This window comes from Athene noctua, chromosome 2 (genome assembly GCF_965140245.1).
Source record: "Athene noctua chromosome 2, bAthNoc1.hap1.1, whole genome shotgun sequence".
Lineage (NCBI taxonomy): Eukaryota > Metazoa > Chordata > Aves > Strigiformes > Strigidae > Athene > Athene noctua.
Window position 1 is genome coordinate 37,293,486 of NC_134038.1, and position 24,396 is coordinate 37,317,881.

The 24,396-nt window shown below is 38.0% G+C and overlaps 1 protein-coding gene across 8 annotated transcripts in view; it reads right to left on the minus strand.

The window, feature by feature from the left end:
* The window catches only part of SULF1 (sulfatase 1), a 123,089-nt gene that overhangs the window by 7,302 nt on the left and 91,391 nt on the right, over positions 1–24,396 (minus strand). For 6 of the 8 annotated variants that reach the window (XM_074897681.1, XM_074897682.1, XM_074897685.1 and 3 more), the window contains 11 exons: positions 24,124–24,252; positions 23,799–23,855; positions 22,706–22,835; positions 9,232–9,448; positions 6,099–6,345; positions 4,200–4,296; positions 4,020–4,114; positions 3,530–3,595; positions 2,876–3,048; positions 439–581; positions 212–335 (listed from right to left, as the gene is read on the minus strand). In XM_074897681.1, coding sequence (XP_074753782.1) covers positions 212–335; positions 439–581; positions 2,876–3,048; positions 3,530–3,595; positions 4,020–4,114; positions 4,200–4,296; positions 6,099–6,345; positions 9,232–9,448; positions 22,706–22,835; positions 23,799–23,855; positions 24,124–24,252 — 1,478 coding nt within the window. Of the gene's footprint in view, positions 1–211; positions 367–438; positions 582–2,875; positions 3,049–3,529; positions 3,596–4,019; positions 4,115–4,199; positions 4,297–6,098; positions 6,346–9,231; positions 9,449–22,705; positions 22,836–23,798; positions 23,856–24,123; positions 24,253–24,396 lie in introns of all 8 variants that reach the window. The other 2 variants (XR_012633024.1, XM_074897686.1) reach the window with 1 other exon arrangement.

Genomic DNA, 24,396 nt, shown 5'->3' on the forward strand with positions numbered 1-24,396 from the left:
TTGTTTGCCATCAATATCTGTCTATAGTAACCTGTGCAAACTTGCAATGAAGCTTCCTGGTCATGCAGCTATGCAGGGTGGTGTATGTGGATCATTCCAAATTATTCAGAGCAACACTTAAGAGTGACACTTCATGGATACAATTAGTACTTAATCAGTCGCCAAAAAAAAAAAAAAAAAGAAAGAAATGAACACTCCTATTTTTTTGTACCTGTTTCAAGTCCCTTTGGCCTCGGATTGCACTGCTTATAACCTTGACAACTTCGCAGTTCCATTAGCTGTATGTGTAATTGATTCAAAATGCCTCTTTCCACTGTGTGCACTGTGTTCGTCAGCTGGGAAAAAGAGGAATGGAGGGAAAAAATACTTGTTAACAGAAATAAATAAACCCTAGAGGAGTCTGGTGAACAACATTTTGTAACAGGAAAAGGGTGTTACCTGATAGGGATCAGTGTTCATATCAAAATATTCCAAGAATCCAGTTGCAAACTCGCAAAAGAGGAAATTGTGGGTGTCATTAACTGTTCGCAAACACCAGTAAGTGTTGTTATTTGAGCTTGTGCAAGCACAGAAAGAGCCCACTGTAATTAAAGAAACAAGTTACTAGTTTTCAGTGGGAAATAATATCTTTCTTCTACTAGTGAAACTTCTATAGATCTTCATATACTTAAATTCTAGATCAATCTCAAAAAAATCTATTTGAAGGTTATTCTCATCTAAAACAATAAATGTTGCTAGCATAATTTTCACAAACATACAGTTAAAGAAAGCAGAAGATAGTGAATACTATATTTAATAAGGCATATTCTGTTCTGAGTTATATATGGTTTATTGGGATTGAGCGGAATACAGACTTTACAAAAGAACAGCACAAATCCTTATCCTTGAGATCTGTATGCAAGAAGATTCATTGGAACCGCTTATAATGCAGAAGGGTACTATTTCCCCCAACAGCAAGTAACCTTAGCCTGGTAGAGCCTTTGAGATACAAGTAGAAGAGAAAATTACAGAAGTGTAAGCACTAGAGGAAGGCCAGATTCCTAGTTGGTACCATAAGTGGTACCAAGAGATGGAAATGACACAGCAGTCAAGAAAGCGTGAGGCAGGGTATGGGAATGGGGCAAGCGAGAGAGATTAGGCAACGAAGAGAGATGGGCTTGCATGCAGGGAGCTTGCCTAGCACCCTGAATGCAGGAAAGATGGAAGAAGCAAGGTGGGAAGGAAGACCAATAGGTAAATCCTATGCCTCATTATAAGTAGTTCTTCCTTACTGGCTTGAGTTTTCGTAAGAAACAACTTTGTTATTTTGAACTGCTGTCTCTCATTTGTTTATCTGATACACAAATACGAGGGAAATTGAGTCATTCAGTCAGGCCTTTGTAGGACAGTCTCAAGCAGTGTAACTGGATTACACCTTGTTTTCACTTTTCAACCTGGGGAAACCTAGAGCATGAAGACACCTGGATGCAGGTGTCACAGGATGGGAGCAGCCATCGAGGAGACCTGGGCATTTCTTCTCTATAATCTTGCCCTGTCAGCAGAAAAGGTTGTAAGAAAGAGATGTCTTTTCAAACTGCTAACAAAGTTTTTTTTCTGTAGAAGAATATTTCTTTGATTCCAACAATAAAATACTAATACTGCCTTAGATTTTTATTTAGATTTGTTATTAGTACTGTGACTAGTTGTAACAGTATCAATGTTTTGAACAAACTTAATATAAATAATAAGGGTATTATAATACATTACCTCTTCTTTAAGTTATGGACTGCATCAAAAGGACATTTTTTTACTCCATGACTGTTGCTGGAGCATTGCCAGAATGCACAGAAATAAGAGAATGCTTTTCATAACTGTTTGGTACTCTACAGTTAAAAGTAATAAGTCAATCTAATAATTGTCTTTAAAACAAAAATCATGCCTATGACTACTTTAGGAACATCTTAAAATGTAAAAACTGTATTAGCAGAAGTCCTAGTATAATCAGAGAAGATTATCACTAGGAGACAATATCCTTCTCCAAATGAAAAATTCCTCTTAGCAAATTTTCTGCTTGGAGCCAAATACGTTGTAACTTAATAATCATTTGATCTTGAAGTTTTTGAAAGTAAAGTTTTAAATCACTTCTGTTGCTCCACCACCAAATATGAGAAAGTGCCGTTTTGTTAACGCTGAATACCAAGAAATGTTGAAGCATGCCTCAATAGGATAGTTATCTATATACTCTGAAGTTTGAAGGATCTTAAAATATTCTCTAGCTATAATATTTTGTTCTTATACACCAAGTGAGCGTTCCACAGTCGTGATTTTAAAATTCTTTTAGAATATAAAACATGAGATTAATGGGAATAAATCACAAGGGAAAGTATCTTTATTTTCTTCACAATATGGGAAGTTGTTTATGATACACTTTGAAATGAAAATGATAAAGTTAAAAAAGACATTTTATGTGCTGAGTTTTGTGACAGCTTTAAAGGTCAAGTCCCAAAAAAGATTTGTGACCACTGGAAGAATAAGGTTATTATTAACAATCAGAAACTCAGTTAAAATTACTGTGAAATATTTGGTCATTTTGATCTCCTAGAAATGACATAAATCTCAGTGGCTGGTTACAAAAATCTATGGTTTATAGGTCAGTTCTCCTTTTTGTTTCTGTATTGTTTAACATTGAGCCTCTTGTGCTAATTTCATATAAACAAGAAGTGCAAAAATTGCAAGCATACTCAAGTGACATTCTTCTTTCATACTTCAGAATAATGGCAGCAGCAGCATTACTAAGTGCCAGTTCTTCAAAATAATGCTCTGATTGCATGAAGTGCAAACTCCGTAACACAGCAGTATAACCTACGTCAAATCTGCATGTGGACATCAGACTTACAGTTCCAGAATGGTGCTGTTTGCCAGTGGTTGTTGTCATGGGTAAAACATGTCAGTCCAGGAAGGCTACACTCGTCTCCTTTCTTCTGGCGCTTTTTCCCCTTCCTTTCTTTCTTCCTTCTCCGGTTCTCTTTGAACAGCTGAAGTTTGCCATCCACTTCCTGTGCTGCTTCTCTGTTCAGAGAGAAAGTTGGGCATGACTGACGGAGAACAGTCTCTAATTGGTTAACAACAGCACTATCAACTTTTACATCTTTCTGGCTTTTTTAAAGAGGAGAGGATGAGAATATGCCCTTCTTCTAGCTCATCTTCCACCCCAGCTGTTATTACAAGGTGTTCTTTTCAGTAAGCCTGTGAAATGATCCACTGTTACATTTAGGCTTAACTGGATCATTTTAACAATTATGAGGTCAATCAGCTTCTGAAATTATTAATTTAATACATTTTCTATCAATAGGTTTAAAAAACATTATCCATAAACTTCCACAAGTCTGTCCAAAACTACTGGAGGTTTCTTGAAAAAGCTTGCTAAATGTGACTTTTTCATTCCTTTGCCTCACCCCTTCCCCTCTCCACTAAAAAACCCCCAAACAATTATATTTCTTCAGTCACCAAAAAGCCAGCTGAGAGAGTAAGAGGATAATAACAATCTTACTTGAAGGGATGAAGATGGCTCTTGAGTTTCTCTTGGGCCTTTACTCCTTTCTCTTTGTTGTAGTAGCTACAGAAATATTATTAGGAATTATCAAGTCATGAAACAATTTTCAACACAAAACCAAATCAGAAACATGCCAACTTTGACATTTTTTTTAAGGAACTACACAGAATGACTTACGATTTTCACTTCATTTAAAGAAACTATGTATGTGTGTGAGTGATCCTATGCTAGATTATAGCAAAACTACAGCTGGGTTCAAATATGTCAGTAGAATACAAACATACTTAATTGCAAAATTTTAACATTCATCTTACTTTGATTTACAGTATCTTCTACTCTTAAGATGGATCTAACTAAAATGAGTATCTACAGTGGTTATAAATATCAATAAAGCTTATATTCTTTCTTTTCCATCTCAAAAAGCTTGGAAAATATGTAAGCCTTAGCAATCATTGTAGCTTTCAGTGATGAATGCCATCTCTCTTACCTCTGTTTACTACAGTCACATTCATCTGGCTTTCTTCTTTTTAGGTGTCCTCTAACTTCCCTCAAATTCTTAATTTTGTCTTGGAGAGCTTCAATCTGCAGAGAGTATTTCCAAGTCATAATTATTCTTTGAAAAGGTAGCAGGTCAACTACTTCACTCAGATTTTAAGATACTTCTTACCTCTTTATCAATGTAAGCCTTGTGGTCCTTCCAGGCTCTGGCAGACTGGTACAACTCCCTCTCACAGTGAATAGTGTCATTTGGAAGAATAAAGCATCTGTAGACATGAATTTAACAAATAGGAAAAAGGTCAGTGTTTTCCCAATGCCTACCCATTTCTCTGCTTTCTTCTAACATTCCTAATCAATTCTTTGTTATACTTTATTAAGAAATAAATACAGTCTACAGGATCTCCTCATGTTGCCTTAATAATAGTAATAGTTGTTTCAATCTCTTTTCTCTGCAAATGATAATAAAAAAATCCTCATCCATGACAGGTGGTCTGGGGCTGCTAATCAAAAATTCAATGGCAATGTCATCTTGAAAATTTTTAACCCAATCAGAAATGAAACCAAAACTGAAATAAAACTATCTTCAGAATTTAAAGCCTCTGGTTAACCAAATGTGCCATTTCTTATTTAACCACCAGCTGCTGAGAAACATATTCCTTTCACCAGATAAATGTGTCCCATCTTCCAAGTATGCAAAACAGGAACAGAACATAGTGGACTAAAGACCAATATAATCAATAAAGATCAATAAGAATAAAAGTTAGAACAAAGAGTTCAAATAAGTGGTTAAAAAAAGCCTACAGAACACTGTGTTGTGAGGCAATGACAAAAAAAATCATACCAGTGTTTGAAAAAACAGCTCTACCAAGAAAAAAACAGCACATGGAAGGCCAAGGAAGTGGACTGAGATAGAAAATCCAGCAGACTACAGGCTGGACTTTCAAAGTCTCCATGCTGACAAAAAGAAATTCCTTAATTATGGAAATATTCCAATTTTATAGACACAACCTTTTTAGGGTCCTGCTTCACCAGAACCTTTCTTTTAATTTTTGAGAAGAATAGCAGAAAGGAAGATTTAGATGTTTATCTCTTCCCATGTTATCCCATTAGGTTTTCTTCTGCACTCAAAGGATTCTGAAAGCAATACTGTACTCAGTAAAAATCAAAACACTTTATGGAGAAATAATAACTTTTCCAGAAAGCTATTTAAGGCTTTATTAATGCCATGGTTGAAAATCATGTAAAAAATGTAAAATGGAAAATGAATTAAAAATTAAATCAATGTAAAAAATCGATAATTTCTACTTATTCAAAATTAACTTTTATGTTTTCCTTGATGTTTGAAAAAAAAAATAGAGAAATGTTATTTATATTTTAAACACAATAAAAAGGACAAAATAGAAGACTTCAGTTGCCTGCATCTGCCTGGCTCTTCAGATCAATCATATTAGCTTTTTTAAACTAAAAAATATTTTGAGATTTTCGCCTTTTCATTGAGACTTAGTGTCGGGCTAAAAATTGATATGTAAGCATTTTCCAGGATGGAAAAATGGTTGCAGGTCTCTACAGGGATAAAAAGGTCTAATGTATCTTAGCTGATGTTAGTGGCTGCTAACAACTAAGCATTAAGAAAGATGATGTAACTGATGTAAACTGTCCTCCTTTAGAGTGGGATATCAGTCATCTCAAATTTAGGCCTCTATGCTAAACAGGTACCCTGGACTTCATAAAGAACAGCAGGAGTGTCAGCTTCGCATGGTGATTAATCCATCATAAGATGCGTGTTTCTATATGTGGGATGAATCTCTCTCTGGAGATGCCTATTCTCTCTCAGAAAAAAAAAAAATGAACTAAATGCCTCCCTTTAAATACACATAGTAAACTTAAATGATTCCATCTACTAACAAATACAACTCAGGTTTATCTAAAATCTATGATACTTTTGAGTTCTTATATATTATAACTATAAAATCATAAAAAATGGAGAGAGATAATACCATTAGAAAATGAAGATTTCATTTTAAAAAAAAAAAACAAACAAAAAAAAACACAGAAAAAGCAATTGTACTTGTGCGTCACTCTGACAGAGTTGGGTTGACCTATAACATCAGTGCCATCAGCGATCATCGTGTCACCAGGACCTCCGTTGATTAACTCTGCTTCTTCCTCATTTTCAGTATTGTGGCGCTTGGTGATACTTTTGGTCTTTAAGACCTGTAGTTCTTCCTCTTCCAGATTTATGTCATATATTTCACCTTCAAATTCCACAGACAAGGACCGGGTTTGGCGAGTGTGAACAAATCGCGGTTTGTATTCTGAAGTAGAAGAATGAAACATTCCCAGCTGCATATACATACCTACATGACTCATGCCATGAACAAAAAACATATTGCAAAGAGCAATAATGCTGTTCAGTAAAACTAGCTTATTTTTTCCTGTGGCTTTAGAGAAACTTATTTAATAATTTTTTGATACATTGGGGCCCACACTTTCATGAGTAACATGAAATATCAACTGCTTCAAGGTTTGCATTTCATGCTAGTCTGACCTTATGCCACAGTTAGTATCTATATCTCCAAATAAAATCAGTGTCTCAGAAATGAGATATCTTGAAAGAGACACTCAAAAAATCAGAGACCACAGGATTAGAAGCTACTTTAGAAAATAAAACCATTCAATACTGTAAAACAAGGTCACCACCTGTAAATTGGCATGTGACATAATTTTGACTTACGCTTTAGAATAAAAATGATTTTTTAAAAGGATAACACCTTTTCTTTTTGAAAGATAGTCATTAAAAGGGCAAGAATCCATCATATAATCAATGTATATGTATCTATATATACCTTGACACACACATCATCTGTATTTATGTGCACCAAAAACTTGCTGCGTTGTAGAGCTACAGTGAGATTTATTGTGTCACTTTTAACCATTGAAAACTCTGAACTTAGTAAGGTTACATCTCTTTTAGGTACTGCGTATATGAGTCAGATTAACTAAGACAATTAACTTTTTGATGGTTTTTAATGTTCTGTACAAGAATACCCATATTTGGGCTCAGGAAGACCTTACCCTCTTTACTTCTTTTGTTAAATGCACTTGTCCCAAATGAAGCTGTTAAAACCTACAGTCAATACCACACCAAAGCATGTTCTGTCTAGCAAAACCATCCACACACAGAGTCCTAGAAATACATAATTCAACTTGAAAAAATCACTTGTAGGGCATTTCCATTTGTTACATCTATGCTGAGCTCCCCTTAGTCACCTAACAGTTAAATAATAATTCATGCAGCAGAAGAAAACAGGAGCTGTAAGAAAGTACTGCCTTTGGCAGGTAGTGTTAGTTCTACTGCAGGTTTAATGTTAATGTATTTGAGGGACTCACATTGAAACTTTCCTGCAAGAATCTTTTAGAAGTGCAGACAGTAAACATCATTCAACTCTCCATTCCAACCACCCTGTCCTAAACTGTTTCAGCAGTTGCCTGCCAGGTCAAAAAAGGCTTCCCAGCCAAGTCAATGAAGACATTCATCTTCCTGAAGAGAAAACCCCTAGTTTCAAAGCATCTTTCTGATTTATAACTATATTACTCTCTAATAAAATAATGCAGAAAGATTCATAGGGTCAAATGGGACAGTTTCTGACATTTTAACAGCCTCTGATAATACTACTTATTAATCAAGTGAGTGAAAGGGTGGAATATATAAGCATTTTATCCTAGTGTCATCTAAAAACTGATGCCTGAACTAGTCATGCCCATAACAATGTCTCATCATCATGAGTCTTTCCCTGCTCTACTCAGAGGAGTGCTAAGGCAGATTTGGAGGAGGAGGAAGAGGGAAAAAGTGTAAGAATGTTGTAAAGGAGAAAAGCATAATAAACACACTTTCTGGTGTCTCCTTAAGACGTCTTCCAGCTTTTCCCCACTTTCTCTCCTCAAGCCCCTTCCCCCAGTCGCAATCCCCATTCAGCCCTTGCTGGTGCTCCAGCAATACCATCTCTGTTCAAGGTACATGGCAGGTATTTCCCCTTGAACATATCACTTGGGGGAACATTCCCCAGTCTGAGGATCACCCTGGCAGTCTGTGACATTTTCAGCTGTGACTTTTCAGCAGAGGCCTGCCTATACACACTGTGAAGTTCCTTAGATCGTACTAAACAAATGGAAGAAATTTAGGCAGCATTTAGTCTGAACAATGAGACAACTCAAGACAGACAATATTGTGCTTGAACATACAAAGAATACTGGTGATTTTTGTTCACAACCAGAGTGGGGGAGGCTTTAGATTAGGAAATGTTTTGAATTATACTGACATTATATTCTTATTTTGTAGACATCTGTGCAGCATCTTCTAACTTTTAAGTTTCTCATGCGACTTCACCATCTTCCTGTTTTAAAGACCATCTTTAGTTCATTCCCCTAGTATTCTAGACGGAGAGTGGGAGGATAAAGCCTGCTCTTGAGCAAAGCCTGAAATCTGGGTCTGCTTGTATTACTATAGGTACAGAACTTCACTTTCATCACCGGGCAGATAGTAGAAAATAATTTGTTCCGTTTAAAATAACGGTTTCTTTAAATAGGCTTCTTTTGTAGAGGTCATTAGCAGAAACAAATCCAAGTACTGCTGGTTCTAAACCCCTCTTGTACATTCCCTTCAGCCCACGCTCCACTAGAGGACACTGCAATCTCACTCGTGTCCCTGCGGGGATCCCAGTACTGACTCGCCGGGAAGTCCCAGCCGAGCAGTATTTCAGTCGCAGCGCTGCAGTGCCTCATGTAAAAGGTGGCTTTGGGATATCACCAAACGGCATGTGAATTCAGTGTTAACGATGCAAGAAAACACTTGCGTTGGCCGTCTTAGCAAATAGCGGCACGGATTGATCCGCAGATGCCACCGGGCTGTCACGTCTGAGCAGTGCGATAGGTGGCACCAGAGCATCGTCATCACCGCCACCGTCACCACTACCAGCCTAAAGATTGTTCCTCACTGTGATCCAAAGGATAAACATTGCTGTTGTTATTATTATTGCTATTAAAGAGGTAATTATGTAGAACCTGACTGTCAATTACAGTTGTGTTCATCAGACATGGAGGTGAAAGCAAGAGTAAAAGGTGAAAGCACTGGTAAGCCAACCCTCTGCTGGCCATTTCCCCCCTCCTCTGCTGCAGAGTTCAAGAGATCAGCTAACACTTACTTTGTGCATTAGGGTTTCTCAAGAACTGTCTTTGATTTTTTCTTTGGGTCCTGCTGTTTCGGTAATCAGTGTCTCCACAGTTGCAGTCTTTGTCTTTACCGCTGTATCCCCGGGAGTGTATGCTGCGGGTCCTTTTTCTGATGGCAAGGATGTCACTAGATACTTTACACTTGTGAATTCGAAGTTTGCCAGAAGCATCCTCTGTGCACTGCCACTTCTGTGAGAGAGAGAAATTATTTCCCAGCAGCTTTCCAAACCCCTGCTACTTTCAGGTGGATTGTAAAACAAGACAGGCAAATTTCTCTGAAAATTAAGCAGTCTCTTAAGTAACAAACGGAGAAGGTAAACATTATAGGGACTAAATTTACTCATATTCTTCTCAACATCTCTCTCATGCTAGGCAAACATAAGCTTGAATGAAATCACTGCAAATCTGCATAAAAAACCCCAACCCAGCCAAAAAAGATATATAAATCAAGAGTATCTAGACTAAACACATCCCTGAAAGGAGCAAGTAAAACGTCTTAATTTACTGAGCCACAGAGCACAGCTGTCAAGGCTGTTTCCACCAACTCTTTTTTTTCCTTGAAAAAACAAACTTTTTTTCTTTGTTCTGTGACTTGGAATTTCTAACATGATTCCAGGGAAAATAAAAAATCCCTACAGATGAAGAAGAATTAGTTCAGATGTAGGGTTCCTTGGAAAGAGAAGGACAAGTTGTGGATGTGATTTATAGAAAGATACATAAACCACTAACAACATGTAATTTATTTCCTTACTAGTGGCCAGAGGTAAGACCTGCACCCTAAGACATACCCCTGCAAACCATGCCACTCAGCCCTACAAAAATTGTTGTCTCTTTACGTTTTACATGACGTAACAACAGGGAGAAGCCTGAAAGCTCAATACACCCAGCCAGCCTCCCTACACCCAGCAGGTGCAAGTGAGGGGAAGAACCTTAGGGAGAGTAAACAAATTCACTTGGATAAACTCCTTTGGATACCTAAGTCTTGAGATTTGTATCAGACTTGGCAGAAAAAGGTGCAGTCTGGAAGGAGTACCTGTAAAAGGCATTGTACACATGCTGAATATCAGAACAAGTGCGGGAGAATGAAAGGAAACGGAAATTTTTCCAGCTTGTCTGCACAATATCTGTCTGAGTTGATTATCAACATCGCTAAACCAGATGGAAGATTCCAGGTGGATTTTTCCAGTGAATCCCACTATCTTAAATTTTCAAGTTAAGAAGCAACTGGGACTTTAATTTCCACACCAAATTGTCTTAAAAATGCTAAATTTTTTTTTTTTTTTAAATATGGTTAAGTGCTGACAGATCAGAACTCCTTTGCCCATGCCTAAATCTCGCTGTATATGGCACTTGTAACACCCTACACAAGCTAAGAAGCCTGTGAAGATTTTAAGCCAGTTGAAGTCTGATTAACAATAGGGAGAACTAGAAACAGCTATGTTTATTTATAATTTTAATACAACTATAAATGACTGAGGTGAGTTTTGTTTACCTGTGCATCTAAAACCACAATGACCAGAGTTTGCATACAAAGTAATTAAGTTTGGCTGGATAGTGTAGAGAACAAAACTCAATAATGTTATTGATAACTGTAACCTTTTAGTTGCAGTTTCAGCTAAGTTTCCCTATAATATGTCCTTTTTTGGTTCCTATGACTGAATAGTGTAGCTTTCTCTTGGCTCATTAATAGCAGTAAGACACCTAGATGCTGGTCCTACCAGAGTCTCCAATTTTTGAAATGAACGCTAATATCAGAGCATACACATTTCAGTAAGTCTCTTCCATTAACTAATGTCTGCTCTGGATTGTTCTGGGAGTGTTGTCAAGCAGACTGAAGAATGAAGAAAGAAAACTAAGCCTCAGGTAGATTTGCTGACCTGATAACCTGAGAAATGAGTTTATGTGGCTCTGAACCACAGGGCTTTGAGAGCATTCTTTGGCCTAACACTTGGGCTGACCCAAAGATGGATCCCATTCTCAGCGATCTTGCCTGTGGATTGGCATGACTCTGATCCCAGAACTGTAAACCATGTGTTTAAACCACTGTAAGCCATAGACTTGCACAAGTCTTATGGTTGCCTGAGAAATTACACTTGTGCCCAGACTTTCAGTGTAAACATGGACCTACAAGTGACAAGGTGACTTTCTACAAGTAAAGGTGTCCAAGAGCTATAACAATTTGCAAGATTTTATTCTGCAATAGAATGTGTACTCTTCCTATCATAGCAAGAGAAGATTGTTACAGTATAAGAACTGACTGCACCACTGTATTTCCTGTGTTTATTTGGTACATGTTACATTTATAAACATATGACACTAATTTTTAATGAGTCTCAAAAGGACTATTTTAAAGTAAAATAAGTATTCTCTTTGTCTAACATTAATTATAGCAAGAGGTTCCAGGAGTGGCTTCAATAGTCATTTAGTTAATTTTTAACAGTATTATGACTAACATTGAAACAAGACTCTCTGTGTCTAGTACAAGCCAATAATAGTTCTCTATTTAAAACAGGGATTAAATGTGATTCAGTTTCTCTTTCTTTTTTTGACTTTTACTTTAAAAAGTGTTATTATAAAGATGCTTCAGAGTTCTAAGATGGAATTTTTAGACTAACTTTCCTGAATCCCTGCCCATGCCAGTGTAATTGGGCACTGAGCATGCATTATGCAGTAAGTCCTGATGGTCCTTCTGCTCATCTTTAGATCTATAAAATGCATTAATGCACATAAAAGAAGATTCTGACTGATGGACTGCCCCTTCCCCTCCCCTGTTTTCTACCTTCCTTCCTGCTATGAATAGCTAATGATTCTTTGAAATCCAGGACTATTAAATTTGTGTTTTGGGTCCCCATTTCTCCATCAATTAAAAAAACTTTGGCACATACAGAAACTAAATATGTCTTAATTGATTTTTAATTTGTAATGTTTTCTTATTTTTCCCATGTTTATCTTCCTTCTCATGATGCTGTTTCACAAGACACCTAAGCTGATCTAACAATTCACTGTTGCCATAGGAATACGGGATAGTTCTAGCTTCTGGCTGCATGCTGATTTAGGAACCCCTGCACTGATTTATCCTCTCCTCAGTAGGAGAAAAAAGGACTAACTCAGAATTAAAAAAACCAAAACTAATAGAGAAAAAGCAGGACCCTACCATTTGGCTGCAACAAGCCGTTACATCATTTCAGTCATGTTGTGAAACTTAACCTGTGTCAGCCTTTTCCCCTGTCATTGACTCATCCTTTCCTTCTTTCATCTAATTTTATCACCTACCCTCCAGCACCTATTTCTCTCTCACCTCAGCTCCCCACCTCCAGTTTTCCTTCTGCCTCAATTTAACTTCAGAGGCGAAGCAAACGTAGAAGGGAATCCTTAATACCCCCACACCAACAGAGTCCTAAAACCCCCCACCTAAAAGCTGATGGAACTATCCTGCTGCAAGGGGTTTTGGAGGTTTACAGACGCCCCTAACTGAGCAGGATCTGTTCTGCACAAGACCTTGGGTCCCTGGCTGGCTCTGTCTGTGCTGGCTGATGGCTCTTCGCAGAGCCCTCCCTGCCCCTGGCAGCAAATTGCAAAGGCAGCTTGGGAGAGGTAAAGGCATAAAAGGAATGAGCATCCTATGAGAGGCTGCTAAAGACCTTGGGTGTGCCTAGTTAGGAGAAAAGGAGGCTGAAGGGTGACCTTGTTGCTCTCTACATCTTCCTGAGGAGGGGAAGTGGAGACGGAGGTGCTGATCTCCCCAGGATCCAGTGATAGGACACATGGGAATGGTTCAAAGCTGCACCAGGGGAGGTTCAGGCTTGACATTAGGAAGCATTTCTTTATCAAGAGAGTGGTCAAACACTGGAACAGTCTTCCTAGGGAGGTGGTCAGTGCTCCAAGCTTGTCAGTGTTTAAGAGGCATTTAGACAATGCCCTTAATACCATGCTTTAGCTTCTGGTCAGCCCTGAACTGGTCAGGCAACTGGACAAAAAGATCACTGCAGATCCCTTTCAACTGAACTATTTCTATTCCATTCCATTCCATTCCATTCCATTCCATTCCATTCCATTCCATTCATTCAGAAGCTCGAGCTGCTTTAATCTCTGCCAAACCTGAAGTTTAAACACTTAAGTACATATGCCTACTCCTCAGTGTGCAGGCAAGACCAGAGTGCAGCAGGACCGCAGCAGGAGCTTTCCCGCAGATGATGTCATTGGCATGATGCATTTTCTTCTCGGGGTAGAAGTTTGCCCTTACAAAGTCATTTCAAAGGCTAAGGGGAGCAAATGGGCTGGTTAAAAGGGTATTGTTTGTACTTGGTGGCTTTGCTTTGTGTTGCTACTGGCACTGCTCCAGTTGCATTTAGAGCTACATGAGCAAGACAATGGCAAATGACTTCATAACTACTTTGGGTCTCAATTTCCTGGTATTAATCAGTTTGTGCCACAAGCCTTAAAATGTAGTAAGTCTGTTTCATTACTGAATATAATTAAGGTATAAAAATATACATTCAGCATGAATCATTGTGATGTGCTGCACTGTGAATATCTACTTAAGCAGGATTTCAAATCAACTTTGTTTAGTTAATAGACTGTGACAGCTTTGAGAGAGTTGCTGCCCCTTTATATAGAGGGGAAATTAATTAGACAATTTATGAAAGGTGTCTTAACAATAGGCAAGCTAAGGGTTTCTATGAAACATAATTACCCTGTGTTTGCAGTAGACACTTCAGTGTTAAATATCTTGTCAGATTTTATCACAAAACTATGAAACCCAGAAAAACATGCAACTGGAAATATAACCGAGAGACAATATTTTTACAGGTGCTTTTTCATTTTCGTAATATATGACTGACTATTATTCCTCAGCCTAGGGAATGTTAAGATAAGGCATGAAAAGGAAGACTTCATGAATTTAAACATGTCCTCAAGATCTCATTTCCCTTTTTCCCTGTTTCAAAAGGTATGATCTAAATTTGAAAACAGTTTAAATGAACATACCACCATGGGCTGTGTGTGTGTGTACCATTTTCTTCTATTAGCAGTAACCAGATCTGGGTGAGTGTCAGGGGACCTGATGTGATAATACTAGTAAGGGATTCTGGTGTAGGGCTCTGCTACTGCAGTAAGAACGGAATCCTAGTTTTACTTTCTCTGTGCCATTCAAAGAGGCCATGTCACAGAGCATATTGAAAAGTGCTCTGTAATTAGTTGGCTATGGTAAACAGCACAGACCAGCAGCAGTTTATTTCTGCTGAACTGGACCTGAATACTGAGAAATGTTTATGGGCTAAGGCTATGTCCTCCAGGCATTCCTGCAGAGCAGTCATGAACCCTGGTCCTGACCGAGGCTCCTAAATGCTCCTGGAAATAGTAAACCATGTTGTTACATCTCAGCAGTATTTGAACATTGCACATGAGTGCATCTGTTTAACAGGGATGGTGTGCCAGATTTGCTCAGGGAATATGGAATTGTTGCAGTTTTGTGGAACAAAAATCTTTTTCATTTTAGAACTGTGTTGATGCTGCCTATAACGGCAGATCCCAATTTTTGCACCACTCCCTCATAACTGGACCACTTTCTATTGAATCATACACAGCTCCAGAGTCTACTGATGTGAATATATTCAAAGATGGTTATTTATCTACAGCCTTACCCGCTGAGAAAGTGCTCCTGAAAAGTGCAATGGTCAGTAGTTCAACAGATAGGGAAGCAATTTTTCCTGTAAGAACTGATGTAATATAGGGGAAAATGCATGACAGACTTTAGAAATACATTCAGTTCAATGCACAGGGATAGAACTGGAGGAAAAAAAAAAAATAATGAAGAATTTAATCACTGAGTAACAGAAATAACTATATGAAAATTCCCATTTTTGAGCTACTTCACAGCTTTTAAGCAATGGAAGAAATAGAAAACAGCCTAGGAAATGTACAAACTGCATAATTTTGCATTCTTGATGTATAGACATGATTGATTTTAAGTGTCACAGTTATAGCAGTTCTACAGTTTATAAAAAAATGCATGTACTGTATCACCAGCTCTAGAAGTGTAGGACTTAAGTCAAGATATCAAACATTTCACCTCCATAGCATTCTCTACCAAATCTATTAACTTATCCATAGTTACAACTCAGCATCAACAGACTTCTGCTGTTATCCAATAAATATCCATTCTCAGGTGCAAAAAAATAGGAGCCAATGAAAAGGATAAATTTAGTTATTAATAGCAATACTGATGATAATGTTACTATTGGGTCATATATATTTAATTTGCAGCGGTACTAGTTTACGCTGTATTTCATTGGATACTTTGAAGTGGAAAATCCCTTAAAAAAGAACCTCGAAGGAGTACTATAGAAAGTACTAAAAATCATTCTTGCATAATCTATGCTTTCTGTCTAATCATTTTTGGTACATAAAATTGCTTTTTAAGGTGCCATTCTACCAAAAAGTCTTGTTGTTAGACAAGATTGATAAGATGGTGGTAAAAATGCTGAACACAGCCATGCATTGAAAGAGATTAAAAAGGTGATCTTCCCACACTGGAATATATCTGGATTTTATCTAGAGTAGAGCTGATACTTCAGATTAAAAATTGCTTAAATTTGAAGAATTGTCAAATCTGAAAAGAGCTGTCCTCTGTTTAATAGGAAACTTAAATATTTAGGCTGAAATGTGAAATATTCAGGCTGAAATATTAAATACCATGCTTTGAAGGATTATTTGTAGAGATAAAGGAACTTATCTTCATATTTGGTTTTAATCATAAACAGAGTGGTATTTTAATAAGGGATATCATAATTTCGAGAAATTCCTGTGAATTCTTGAGCAACTAAGTTGCAGGCTTGTTTCTGTCAACTATGAGGGATGACTTCAGGGTCTAAAGTGAGCAATAGCTGCAAGAACTATTCACAAAAGCACTGAAATATGTACTTAGTTTTAAGCACATGATTGGTCCCAAACACATGTGCTTCCAGTTAATTCTGTGTATAGATGCTCTGCTGAATTATGACTAAGAAAAGGTGGTATCAGTGGGCAGATGATGAAGAAAAAACAGCTTTGAATTGGTGTTCTGGTAAAACAGGATGATCACCAGTGCCTTTTGACTCCTTCAAGTCAAGAGGTTGTTCTGAAACTGGGAGGATCCATGAATGATGTTTATATGCCATATCATAATTTTAGTTGGGTTTTAGTGGGTGCTTGGGGTCTGGCTGTCAGTGGCTGGCCAGCCACCTGACACTTCTGGCTGGCTCTTACCAGCTTATGTGTTTTTATTCATACTCCACAGCTGGTCATAAAGCTGACCTTTACAAATGTATGGTCTGTGATGTTTATTTTATGAGAACATAGATACTTGAGCCAAACCAGACTACAGCTAATAAGCCCTATTCTAATTTCCTTTACAGTATTATCTGTAAACTGATTGATGGCAAGTGTTCTTTTAGTATTACAAATAGACGTGCTTTTGACTGAATGCTGATATGATAATGTGATAAATATGAATATTAACAATAAAATTAAATTTTTATGCTAGATTTTTAAATGGTAAAGGATACTTGAGAAATAAGAGGCATGTACAGATTATATAACATGCTCTTTGGATCAGAGCCAGAAGAATTTTGCACATTTACCACAGAGTTGATGCTTGGATTCAGCAGCATGTCTCCAGTGACTACCTGTAAAGCCTTAAATAGCTGTAAAATACATTGAGACCTAATCTAACTAAAATTTCATTGTACAGTCTTCAGACTTATTCTCCAAACAGAACATTATGTCTTTAGGGCAGTTTCAGGATACCTTTTCTCAGGAGGAAATGTAATATTCTGCATCTCTAAAGCTAAAGTGCATGAAAAAATAGCACAAGGTAGGTTAGTGGCTATGGCATGTCTAGCTCAGTTTGAGTTCCTGGGCATTCATGTGTACAAACATGGGCAGCAGGATGCATCTTTCCATTCTGCCCACTGTCAGCGCTCATTGGAGCTGGCAACAGACCACAGATCTTTACAGGTTTCAGACTTTTTCTGTTCACAAACTGACAGGTAGTTCCAAGCAGATGGTAGATCTATGCCCATAAAACAAACAGACCTGTGTCTGGGTTTGGCTGCTGAGTCATCCAACATGAGAGCTGAGATTTTAAACACAAAGCTTCACAGTCATCATTTTGGGATAGTGGCTTTTTTTTTTCCCCCTCCCTGAAAAGACTGTGTTTTGTATAATATTTGTAAGAGGATAAAAACACATGTTTGGCTAAGGATTTGATATTGATTATAAACAATGTATTGAACAGTACAATGGAGACACCCAGCCTATCAGTCAACAGACCTCAAAGGGTAACTGCTATCTGGAAAACAGAGTTAAGGCCCAGAATTCTAAGTTTCTAGGAAAATACCTATGACTGGTAGAGAGAAAAAGAGTAAATACTTATGAATTAACTCAACTCATTAATTACACATTTAGGTAAGGGAAGAAAGAAAGAAAGAAAGAAAGAAAGAAAGAAAGAAAGAAAGAAAGAAAGAAAGAAAGAAAGAGTATAAATGAAAACACAGTTAACATGCTTTTATTTGATATTTGCTAAGTATACAGAAGAATTTCATGGGTGAGAAGATGGAGCCAGTTCAACAAAAATAACCTTCCAGAGGATTTAAGAGCAGTTTGCCTCTAAAACCTCCTGAACTAACATATATTCTCATCTTAGGTTATTTCAGTGGAAATCTGAGAAGAGATTTGTGTGATGATAAGGTTGCATTAATCTAGAGAAACATTTGATCACATGCTACTATTTCTGTTCTATTGCAAAATTAACAAAGTTTAAGTTCAAAGTTTGCACCAATTGTTTCCCATTTCAGAACAACAACAGGGGCAGCAATGTTGCAGATGAATAGATATTTCTATACTGTGTATCCTATTACAGTAAAGCTAGGAGGGGAAATACGTATCAATGAAATATAAAAAAAACCCTGCAAATCATTTAAGTGCTAGATCCCATCAATAGTCACTACTAAACCAACTGGGCTCAGTCAGGTGACCTCAGCAAGTTTCACCACATAAACTGGTGACAAATTTGGCATACAAACTACAAAGGAAACCTCCAGTTCCCATCATAATTTCTTGAGCGCTCTCTGGGATGTGAAAGAGGGACCACAAAGGAAACTTCTACTCTGTCCCAAGCCCCCAAACTGAGCAGAGAGCTCACCCTGCTGCTGCTCCCTTTGCAGGGGGAGTGAACCTGGCCTGAGTGTGATGGGACCGGCTGTGCTGTGGGTCAGCAGCTGGGTCAGGGTGGGAGCTGAAATCTAGTCTGTATCCAAATACAATATGGGCAGGTGACTCAACTCACAAGATGGACAAAATTAACAACACTTCCCAAGTTAGGAATCTGAGAAGGAGGAAGAAAGCATGAAATCCTCAAGTCCAGGTATTATGCAAGCAAAAAATGTGCAGTTTTGAGAATGAGAATGTGCAATTGCTGGAAGGAACATGTGGAGGTCATTTAGTCCAACCTCCTCCTCAAAGTAGGAACAACAGTATTATGTTTTGAGGGTATCCCTAGATGGACCTTTCACAGTCTCTTTGGGCTCCAGTGCTTAATCATTCTTACGGTAACACTTTTTTTCCACACACCTTGTCAGACTTTCCCTTGCTGCAACTTGCCTGTTGCTGATAGCCGTTTTGCTTTGCGACTCCAAGAAGTGCCTGGCTCTGTTTTCTCTCTAATTAGCCATTAGGTAGTTGGAGGAAGCAATTAGATTCCCTCTTTGTCTTCTGTTCTGGCTAAACAAACCTCTGCCCCTCCTCAGTACTTCCTTCCCATCCCTGGGGTCCTCCAATTTACTTGCTCCAGTTTACCAAAGTCCCTCTGTTAATGGAGGTCCCAGTCCGAATGCAGCACTCCAGCTGCAGCCCCCAAGCACCAAGGAGAGCCGAGTACACCCTTCCCATGACCTGTTTTAGCCCTGCTCTTGTGAACGCAGCTCAGCAGGCTCGGTCCTCTCCTCCATGAGGGCTCGCTGCTGTCCCAGGTTAATGACTGCCTGCATATAATTCAAAAGTGAATGTATCCATGCAGTGATGCACATCTCATTTCTGATGTGTTCTCAAGGAGGCGAGTGAACTTTTGGAAACTGTCTTCCCATAAAGGGCATTTTGAACAAAAAGAAAGGAGAGGGTGTTCTACAATGAAAGTGATGCAATCTGTCAATGGTGCTAAAAAATTTAAACTAAAAAAAAGTGACGGTGAAAATAGTTTAACTCAATTTTGTACATGCGTTTTATAACTATTTTTTTAATGAATAAAAAAAATGTTTTTTGAACCCCAAAGCCTTGATGAGTTGCAGCTAAATGTAATCTAGAATCTAAATTTTCCATCTCTTTTTGGCAAACAGTTATTTAGAACTTAAAGTATGGAATAATTATAGCAATTATGCAGTGGTTAAATATTTTCTTTTTTTCCCCTAATTTTTTAGGTTTACTTAGTTTTGGATAGACATTGAACATACATAGAAAAAATTGAAATTTTGAAACTTTTAATTAAAAAAAAGTCTTTACTATGTCAGATTCTTTATTTTTTCTTTTCTTTTTTTCTTCAGAGGTTACTTATTAAATAGAAAATGAGCAGAAGCAATTATCTTCCTGGGTACCATATCCTTCGAGATTTTGGAACTAGAAGGTAACAAGATCACAAATCATTTTAATATAAGAAAACTAAATTTTCTTCCTTTTCAGCCTCCAATTGTGTTCTTCATTTCAAATGAACTAGATATTGATTAAAGTAAATTAAAATGAAGAACAAGCTCTAAATGTACTAGACAGTAATTGGTATATTAATTCCCTAAATGCTTGTTCTTAGTTCCAGACATTTAGCAACAGACCAGTAATTTCAGTATTTAAAAATCTGTCAGCAATCACTCATTCTGTGAAGGCGATTTTAATTTACAGCAATTTTAACTGCAACTGATTAGGGTAAATGTAGGAAGTATTATAAACCATCATAATTAAAATGAATTTTTTTTCCTATATATACACCTATGTAATTGAAATTAAAAATACTAATCTCAAAAGAGAAAACAAAGTTAAGACCCGCATAACAATATTTCCTCTTTCTCTCTTCCAGGAGGTGCAAAATGACTAGGGTAAATCTGCTGAAGAAACTTCATATTAAACTATGACGCCTCATACTGCATTTTGAAAACCATCGGGGCTGAAGTAAAATTATTTGGCCTATTAACTTTTAGTTTTCTTTAAGAACTATTCTACGTGGAGAAAATCCAGCAGACACTTATTTCACACAGCAGTGCCTCACTGAAGTTCATGTTATTCCAGTGCTGCTCTTTTAATATCTCAGGGCTGACACAGGAGTGAATGGGGCGGGAGAAATGGGTCCACTCCTTGTGATGCTCTGTTTGACAGGAGGTTTCTGTAGGCACATTTAACTCCAGCATTCCTGCAGGAAGCCTTTGCGATGTTAGAAGTATCAAGGACAACTTTGGTCTCTTAGCTTAAGAAAATAATTTATATACACCAATACCTAGGTCTAAAAATTGGTCGTAAAAAAGTCAGTTCAGCCCTGTCCTTCCTTCAGCCATGAGGGATGGCTGCTGAGCTCTGTAGAGCCGACACATCTTCTGTATTTATAGGACCTCCATGGGAGTTTGTACGTGGGAGAGCTGCTGTCAAACACCATTCCTCTTGTAAGCTCCTTGCTGACTCAAGGCCTTCCCCCTCCCCACTTTGATTAAACGGGATTCACCATTATGGGATAGAAAGACAAGTCTACCACAGTGGGCTGTGAACAGTGTTTCCTACTGCTTCAGGTGTGATATCTGGTCAAGACACTTAACCTCTTCTATTCACATGTGGAAAAGTAAAGTTATTCCAAACCTGGATTTTGGCATAAGAGGTAATAAATATAAGAAATAATTGCAAAGAAAATATTTTGGTATTTTAAAACTAAACATTTTAGCGTCTAACAGTCTAAATGACTCCATTGATCTCCTTTAGTTTTTATAAAAAAGTTCAGTTTTTCAAATTTAATCTCTGTTTACAATGGCAGTGTTTGAACTCCTGAAAACTTTGCCCTTGGGTGAGACTGCGATATTGTGTATATCCCTTCAAAAGTGGCTGCGTTTAAGGAGCATGTGTGAGGTGAGAGCTGTGGCAGAGGACCTGAGCAAGGATGTGCCAGCCAAAACATATTCCAGTCCAATCAGGGATTAACTGAGATTTACTGTAACGTTATGCTCTAATGAACAAGAAGGGGAAAGGTAGGGGTGGAACATTTCTCTAAGTGAGTGAGTTCTCCCCAGCACCCTCCAGTTTGCTGTGCAGAGATCTACCTGCCCGGGGCAAAGCGCCATGGGTGGCTGCAGATGGAAGCAGAGCACAGCGAAGGCTTTATGCCCCGGTGCAAAACAGTTTACCAATATTCCAGTGCTAGGCCTACGACTGGCTGCGGTGGTCTGAGCAAACATCTGAAGGAAAGGCGCAAATGCCTGCCTGGGAGAAATCACCTCACACTCCTCCAGAGAGGTGTGTGGGGACAGGGATGGAGGGGGAGGACAGCAGGGCTGGTGTGAGCTGCTGCCTGGGGCCCCCAGCATGTGCCTGGTTGGAGTTAGTGCTGGTGGAAAGTCATACAGCACCCTGTCGCATCTTCCCAGTAAATTCATCTTCATATGTTACCACAGGTATAGCATTAATTCAGAATGTTTTGAAGAGAATCTGGGGCCAGGCTCACTTTTTCTTAATTTAGGTCCCTGTCTGCATACACACTACAGAGCTGCAGATGTAAACATACTAGTCATGGGTGCCTGTTTTATGAGCAGGCAATTACACCTTTGTGTCAGAGTCAGGCATTATACTGAAATCATCAAGGTTACAAGAAGAAAAAATAACGTTTGGGTATGAGTATCACTGTCTTAATCCTTACAGTGACCTTACACAGCAAGTGTTTCTGAGCAAGGAGTCCCTTCTATTAAAGATGTTTCAATAAATAATGAAGCATGATGATTACCAAGTGCATTGTCCAGTTGTTAATCCCAATAAACAAAATCATGTGTAACTGTAGGACTAGCTACTATGCTTCAGCAATTCTGAATTAGCCCAGAGAGTACAAACTTTCGCTGCTCAAAAAGGTTCTCTCCCTTATTCATATTTATCACTGAATTATCCTGCTTATTTAGCAATACACTGAAGCAAAAAAAAGGTAGTCATTTCATGTTATATCTGAGCATGTGAGTTTTACCATAAACCGTGTACTGAGACAGCAAACAAAGGACCAACCCACCAACTCCTTAAATTTGACTCTTTAGAGCAATTTGTGTCTGGTTTTCTTTGCTCTGAAGATATTCAGCATGATCTTCTAGCTATCTTCCAAATGCCATATTCCAATTTTTTTGACACATAGTGAAAAATAGGTATTTCCTTGTGGCACGTAAAAGACTGCAGTTTTTTGTGGCTTACCTGTCCTGGTTGTTCACAAGCTGTCTGGTATCTTGCTTGTTGGCATAATTCTTTTACTCTCTCATATTTTGGTAGTTGATTAGACTGCTGAGTGTTTTTGTTGGGCTCCTCCTTCTTGCGTAGAAATTTGCTTTAAAAAAAAATAAAGTTGAATATTTTAGATACATTCTACTAAACTCTGGAGATTATGAATTTAACTGGAAAAGCAAAGCTAATTGAAGATTTAATGTTTTCTTAGGGAAAAAAAAAAATCTCCACATTTCTGTTACTGACCTTCAATGTAGGTCATGTATTGAAAAATAGGCCCAGGTGATTTGCTGGAAATTGCCCAAAGAGAAATAAGGGCTGCTGAAGTACGTCTAACTGATACAGCAAAACACACTGAAGCAGTACTCTCTTGTCTGAAAAGCCCAGCTGAAGACACTACAGGGCTTCCATACTCCTCTAGCACTAGTTTGGCTGTATCTTATGTTATAATGTGTCTTATATGCACTGTTTTATACTACATCACACAAGATTTCCTAAATCTGTAAAGCCCTAAAGCGCCACGAGGAAATTGCTGTAAAGTTTTTACCCAGCGAAAATTTTCACTGCAGTAACTGTCAACGTTGAGAGGGTGTAGAAAGGTATCAGTAAAAGGAGGAGCAGTTATAGTCATAAATCTCATTTGCACATAAGTCTTTTGTTAGCTAGAACAAAAATGAAGAATGCTTTTGATATATGATGGAAAATATAAAATCACTTGATAAGAGGATTCTGCACAGCTGGATTTGAAACAGACATTTGGTGAGAAAATGAGTCAGATGATAAGTGGGCACAAGTACAATGTTAGAGAAAGAGGAGGTACAGGCTAGGAGAGTCACCAGAAAAGTATGCTTTCAAATTTCTTCAGAGGTAGGGATTTGGGAGCACAGCAGCTTGCAAAGCCAGTGGTGGGAAACTAGGAAACAAGTCAGGCCTGTAAGTTTGCTTCCAGAATTTATTACTTCTCTGACCATAAAAAGGAAGAGGAGGGAGCAGAAAGGAAAGCATGTACAAGAGAGTGTTCCCAGCAGACAGGCTGTCCCAAAACTCTCTCACCCCTAATAATTACCCTCTTTCCACCAGAAATGTGTCACGCCAAATTTTGGTCTTCTTGTTTGTTCGAAACCTGAAAGAAAAATAATAATATTTACTGCTGGCATCTATGTATAGCACTGCTAGTGTTAACAATTTATTTTTGAAAAAACACCTCTCCACTTATATATACCTTCAATTTTATAGATGTGCTTTTTAAAAGACTCTCCAAATGTGAAAGCTGTGGTCCTTGGCATGACACAGCTCTTTTTCTGTGAAAATGAGTTCTTTTTCCACTTAGTTGTTGGTTTACTTAGGTGTTTGCTTCTGAACTGGCTAAAAAAAAAAAGGCTGGGACCCACCTGTTTCCTGGTCTCTCCAAATCCAGAAGCTTTAGGACAGATTTGCCATCCATATCTGGAGGTGTGTCAAGTCCTGCTATATCCAGAATTGTTGGAGCAAGATCAATATTCAGAACTATCTGAGGCACTCTGCAAATCAACAGAAAAGGTCATAGTTGTCATGTGTTCGATATGTAAGTCTTCACATTCTCTTGGAAATAGAATGGTAATTAATGTTTATCAGGGGCTTTGAAGATGTAAAGCTCTACAGAAGTGCTAAATTCAGAAAATCCT